At 37.1% G+C, this 6,913-nt stretch overlaps 1 protein-coding gene across 1 annotated transcript in view; it reads left to right on the forward strand.

The window, feature by feature from the left end:
* The window catches only part of LOC109393132 (serum paraoxonase/arylesterase 2-like), a 27,933-nt gene that overhangs the window by 3,046 nt on the left and 17,974 nt on the right, over positions 1-6,913 (forward strand). The window contains 2 exon segments of the mRNA XM_019662072.1: positions 2,923-2,993; positions 3,892-3,926. Of these exon segments, the coding sequence (XP_019517617.1) occupies positions 2,923-2,993; positions 3,892-3,926 (106 nt within the window).

A 6,913-nucleotide genomic window follows, 5' to 3' on the forward strand; every position in this document is an offset into this window, starting at 1 on the left:
GTCATCTTTACAAAGTAAAGCTCTTGGCATTTTTGTTTTCTTATACTTTTCTCCACCACAACAGGGCCAGCAAACAGCACTGGAGGCAACCGGCTAAAGGCAAATTCATGAATCAAAACCAAAAGGGGTAGATAGATGCTGTTGTTTTTGACAACCTAGAAATAATCTTGGAGAAATCCTTTGGAGAGGTCTTGAAGGGGAAGATCGGGTTTTATGGATTCAAAGAATGTGTCATGATTTGGCTTAATCTAAGCCATTTTTATTCCTCTTTTCTTGTGTTTGGGTCTATTATCTGTCTGCGGAATTTACACAGTGAGACCGCTGGAAGGTCTTATGTCTAATTATTTGCTGTGCTGTGTGGAGTGTACTGCAGACAATCAATAAACAATCAATAGTAATTGTAGCCTGCCTTGGAGACAAGCGTTAGAAGCTTCAACTGGCTTAGGTGCATGGTATTTTTCATTAATTTTCTTTTGCTAGTTTTTTTTTCTCCCCCTTGTAATTTAAAGCCTAAATTTAAAGATTAAACAGAAAGCTTTCTTTGCTTATGAGAACAAGCGGGCATTGTTTTTTAAAGAGGGACTATGTAATCCCAGGTGTTTCATTTCTGGTAATGAGAGCGATGTCTGTGTTTGCTTCAGATTGAATGCGCAGAGAAAGGGACAAGGCTATTTGCATGGTTAAATGACTATGAGCCCTTCATTCTGAAAGTAATATTCCCTTGATGTCAATTACTTTTGTACAGACATCTGGATGTTTATCATAAGAGTGTACAGATGTCAACTTTTTCTGTATTATTGCTGGAAATGTGGTGATTACTTGACTTTGATTTGAGTAAACATAAAATATCTAACATTTAAAGTCAGAAGTTCACTGCAGACAGGGATTTAGACTGACGTTTATTGAAGAGAGTAGTTCCTTAGGAAAAAAATCAGAACCCTTTCTAAAGAGACAGACACTTATAAAATAAACAAAGTCCTAGTTATGCTCTATTTAACAAATAAAATTTGAACATGACATTTATCTATTGCTTGAACTTGCAGAAACTGGCGCTGAAGATATTGACATACTTCCCAATGGTCTGGCTTTCTTGAGTGTGGTGAGTACTTTCTCCCTTCCCCAATCTCAGTGGAGGAGGTACAAGGAAGTTTTATGAGGCCTACAGAGCAATAACTTATTTTTTAAATTCCTCAGTTTCAAAGCCATGTTCTGAAAAAAAGGCAGGTTAAACAGGATCTTGGAAAATGTCCTCAAACTTATATAAATGTAGAGATGAAAAAAATCTTCATCAATTGATTGATTGCTCTTTATGTCCCCACTGCATTGCACTGAAATGTTCCAATGCAATCTGTGTTTTAAAAGTTTGTTATTGAAAAGGCTATTTTGGGCATTATTGTGAATGTTCAATACTATATTACACTATTTTATTTAGAGCACCTACCTTTCTTCCCATTAGATGTTCAACTTTGAGACCAATATTCTTGCCATTATTATTTATTTTCTAACAATATACCAAGTTCCCTAGACAAGCCAATGCTTTTTCTTTCTTCATTTTCCCCCTGAATAGCCTATCATAAGGGGGAAAGTCATTGGTGAGTTCATTTATACCGTTCACTTGTGCCTTAATTCTAATAAGCAGAAAAATAATAACCTTTAGGGCATTCAACTACATTAGAAAGACTTGAAAGTTGGTGGGCTAGTGTGATGCTGGCCTACACCAATATCAGTTGTAATTGGAATACTGTATAAGTGGGCTGATGAGGAAGTTCTGACCACCTTTCTCCCCTGGTTTGGGCCAAGGAGAGGGTCCTTGGCATCTCCATGGGTATGCTTTTTCTTAAGGAAGAAGTACAAGGTGTGATTTAAAAAAATAAGGTGAATGTTTAAATAAAAAAAAAATTTATGACAGTAAAAGACACATTGCCATTAATCCCTCTTAAAATACTCCCCCTCACTTTGAACACACTTATCCTATCATTCTTGCCACTTTCTGACGCAATTCTGGAAGTCCTCTTTTGCGTGTGTCTTTACTTCATCCTCCATCATGACTATGCTCCGTGTCACACATCACTTCTAGTACGGCAAGTTCTGTCAAATAAAAACATTACAGTGTGTCATTCTTGCCACTTTCTGACACAATTCTGGAAGTCCTCTTTTGCATGTGTCTTTACTTCATCCTCCATCATAACTATGCTCCGTGTCACACATCACTTCTAGTACGGCAAGTTCTGTCAAATAAAAACATTACAGTGTGTCCTCATCCACGTTATTCACCTGATCTGGCACCTTGTGACTTCCGGCTCTTCCCCAAAGTCAAAATGACCATGAAAAGTAAATGTTTTGAATCAATTCAGGACATCAAGGCAGCCATGACAGCACAACTAAAGACACAAAAGAGGACTTCCAGAGCTGTTTCAGAAAATGGTGAGAACGATGGGATAAGTGTGTTCGAAGCAGGGGAGTATTTTTGAGAAGTATTCATGGCGATGTGTCTTTTACTATAATATATATATATATATAATATATATATTATATATATTATATATATATATATATATTTTAATTTAAACATTCACTGTATTTTGTGATTACATCTCATATCTGACTTTGAAAGCAGCCTGTAATTATCCTGTTTGCTCTCAGCATCCATTATTTTCAGGCTCTGAGACTCAAAGAGAGATGTGAAAAAGTTGGAGATGCTTTAGAAGAGAGTCACAACACTAATAAAATAGTTGTCAGACTTATGAGAAAGGTGAGAGAACTGAGCTTAGATGAGAATGAGGGTTAGATTGTTCTTCAGGCTCCTGGTGGTTTTTATATGAAAGGCTGTGAGCAGCTGGCTGTTACCACTGAGGGAAAAAAGAAATACTATGGACCCTGTCAGAAACACTAATATTTATATTAAATCTTNTTTTTTAACAGGCATCGGCTTAAAGCCTACAGAGAAGTAGAATCCATAGACTTTCCAAACTGCCACCTGATTAAAGGCATCGGTAAGCATGAGAAAACGCTTGTTATACACCTTACAGTTTTGGCCACCAACACTCAAATACTCATTAACAGTATTTTGGCACGCAATTACTGTTTATCAGAGGAGAAATCGCATTAGATCAACACACTCTTCAGCCAATCTGTTTTGATCTCATGCACCCTGTATTTCTTCTTCTCTCTTACTGTCACTGTAACTTTAATTATTTGTATAATCCTATATTTATTGTTTGATTTCTTATTTGCTTAGTGACTTTTCTGAGTTATTTTTTGTAAAGTCTGTATTCCTTGTCGTGTGGCCACAGAGATCTGTGTTCCATGAGCCTAGTAGTCAGCTCGTGAAGGTAAGACAGAAGGAAAAGAAGTTATAAAATGGAAAATAAAAACCTCTCAACAAAACCTCTATCCCCCACAGAAATACCCCAAGAGATGAAGTTTCTTTCTTATCCTTCCTGATATTTCCAATGCAAACGCAAACAAACACAGGCATACCTCAGAGAGGTATTGCAAGTTCAGTTCCAGACCATTGCCATAAAGTAAGTATCGCCATAAAGCTAGCTGCAATCCTTTTGCTGGTAAAGGGCCTTGATTTCAATTTGTAAAAAACAGTAATATAAGGTGTGCCTGTATAAGCACATACATACCTCTCTCATTTTTTTCCACCAATGGCATCTTCGTGTAAGATTATATTCTGCAGCCTGCTTTATTCCAAATGCACCGTGAACAGCTTTCCACATCAACACATGTAGATACACCTCATTCTTTTTAGTATTTACAGGTACCATGATTTATCCAACCAATTCCCTCTTAATGCACATTTGGATGGTTGCAGTTTTTTGCACCTACAAACAAATGAGTGTGAACATCATTGTGTGTGTAACTGTTGTATTTGTCTGTCTGTAGGAGAAATCCTCAACTGTGGGACTGTCCTTCAGTTAGTGAGTACGTTTAAAGTTTTGATAGTCATTGCTACATTGCCCTCGAGTTGGTAACACTCATACACTCAGTACCTCATATTTATAACCACATGCTCTCCAGACCAGAGTTCACAGTGCTCTTTTAGCAAAAGCAAAGTAGCGATCCTTCTTGATCACAAACAAAAAGGCTTCACTTTCATGAACCCTATAGTTTTCAGAAGAGATTTTTCCACTTCAAAGTTTCTTTCTGTTCTGTTGCTCACCTCTCCTTTTTTGCACATCTGTTTTATAAATGTTCTTTCTCTTGTTTTCTGTTGCTACTTTTCTACTTTTCCCTATTCTATCTCCCTTCAGGAGGCTCCTTCGCTTGTTTCTTCTGGCGCTTTCCTTTTTTTCAACTGCCCAAACAGCAGGAGGATACAAACTCAGTATCAAATACCAGATTGACTAGGTCTGTGCTGGATAATGCAAACAATTCTAGAACTATGGTCTGGAATCCCAAGACACTCAGCAATGCATCCTGCCTTCTGGCTGCCATCACGAAGGGCCCCCTCAGAATTGGTCACTAAGCAATGGCCAGATGGCATCTGGGAGGGACGTTGGGAGGTTGAGTCAGTGATCTCTAAGGTTACTTTTGCTACTGAGTTAATAATCGTCAAATTATTAAGCAGCTCTTGGCTTTGCAAAGCCCACCTTCTGTGAATTCACATCTCAGAGGAGACAATAGGGCACAACCAGGCACATTATAGGACAGACTGCCAAATGTATTGCTGTTACAACTCACTGGGATGGAGGACTCCTCAGAGAAAAATAAGCCCAACAACATTTGTATTCTGAACAAGCGTCTGTCTGTGTTTGTGACCTTTATGTTGTGATGTGTGTGAGCTGCTGTCTGGAATTGGAAAGAATGAGGGAATATGTCACCTATGGCCCCTCTTGTGAAGTGTTTAATGCCTCCGAGGCACTTCAAAAGGCAACAGAGCGAAGACAATGAGTGATTAGAAGCACATTTGGGATCCATTTTTAGATCTAATTAGAATTGTGCCTTTTTTTTCCTTTCATTTTTCCTTTTGTTCTGTGGTTAGCACACACTATATGAACATTTGTTGAATGCTATGTTAGCAATGCATAATGGTTAATAATAGCTTGTGGTTATATGTTTTTAACAACAGTTGCTTATTTGGTGATCTTTGATTACAAGGAATAACAGTGTGCTGGGATGCTTTCCCATCTAGGCAAAAGCAACTTCTTGTGGTGTGCAGCAGGGTAGAGAGGCTCTCACTGTTAGTTTCCACTTTGGAAAGAGTAGTAGTTATAGACTTGAGGCCAAGTTATCCCTCTAAGAGGTAAGACCACTGCCCCTTGCCCCCCTACCTCACACACACACACACACACACACACACACACACACACACTGCAATGCTACACTTACCATGACTGGAAATGAACTCTTTGCCACTCCTGGATGCTTTATACATATCATATCATATCCTGCCTTTCTGTTTTAATAAATAATAATCATCTGCCACATATCATACAGGATGTGTACCTTCTTGGGACAGAAAGTAAGTGGACTATTTATTTCATTTTTTGTATTCCTTCCCAGTGTTTCTTACAGATGGAAGCTAAGCTTAAGCACACCCAAGATTTGGCATAATACCAACATCTAAATAATAAAAATTATATTGACAAGAGTTCGTTAACTCTACTTGAAGCTTAAAAGTTTAACACATTTTCTAAATGTCTTTGAAAAGGTTAGCATTCAGAGTCCTGGACTTAAACAAAATTTTGAATGTATTGTCTCTCGAGTTAATTAACAATTTTATATACTTAGCAATCAAGACCTTTACAATAACTGCTGCTTGGTAAGTTAAAAAAAAACACATTAAAATTTGTAGCACTTGTCATCAAGTACTTTACAATCTACCTACAGATAGGAAAACAACAAAAACCCACTACTGTGAGAGATAGATATCTTTTTTCTTTTTACAAGAAATAAGGACCCAAGGCTTGGCTTGGACAGGTTAAGTAACTTTTGCAGATTCTCTTTCTTATATAGTATCTTCACCCAAAGTGATCAACACACATACCTGACTAGTGAACTAAAAAAAGTGGAAAAACAGGCTACATTACGTACTGGATAATCTATCGAGTATGGCAAGGGCTGATTTGCCTGGTACTTGGTAAACAATATATGTTAGCAGCTATTACTATTACTACTACTACTATTTTTATTATTGAAGAAAAATTTTTTCCAGTGTTGACTACCCTTGCAGTAATCACACCAAAGAGGTGATATGAGATGATAAAGGCCTATTGTAGTGATAGCTATAGAAATGAAGATGGGAGAAGAGACCTTGAAAATATTCAAAACATAGCTATAGATAAGATTATTTTTCTTCTTGGAATTAGACATAAGATTAAACAGGAAGAAGTTACAATGAAGTGGAAATGAAAATATATTTTAAAAACATTTTTCTGTTTGATTACTAAAATACTGTTATTCGTGGAAAATTTTAAACAAAAATGTATAAAGGAGAAAGTAAAAATCACTCACAATCTTACCATCCAAAGAAACATTGTTAATTTTTTCTGTATATCTTTTTATCTGTGTGTAAGCATGTACACATTGAAATTAAATTGTCTAAAATAATTTTTCAAGAACAACAAATTTTAATTAATTGAGCTCCTCCTACCAAATGGATCCAGAAAGCACAACTTGGCCTAGAATTCTGTGTGAGCGTGTGTGTGTGTGTGTGTGTGTGTGTGTGTGTGTGTGTGTGTGTGTGTGGTATAGAGTTCCTCTGGTCCTTACCCATTACCAGTTGAGAACCACCATGGGACTAGAGTCTAGTGGTTCTAATCCATCTGGGGGTATCACAGACCCTTTTTTTGAGTCTGCTGAAAACTCAGACCCTTTTCACAGAAGATTTCTCGTCTGTACATATAGAAGACATTTTGCATTGCATAGAATTTCAAAAGATTCATAGACTCTTTGAAACCCATTT

This window comes from Hipposideros armiger, unplaced genomic scaffold (genome assembly GCF_001890085.2).
Source record: "Hipposideros armiger isolate ML-2016 unplaced genomic scaffold, ASM189008v1 scaffold_365, whole genome shotgun sequence".
Taxonomy (NCBI): domain Eukaryota; kingdom Metazoa; phylum Chordata; class Mammalia; order Chiroptera; family Hipposideridae; genus Hipposideros; species Hipposideros armiger.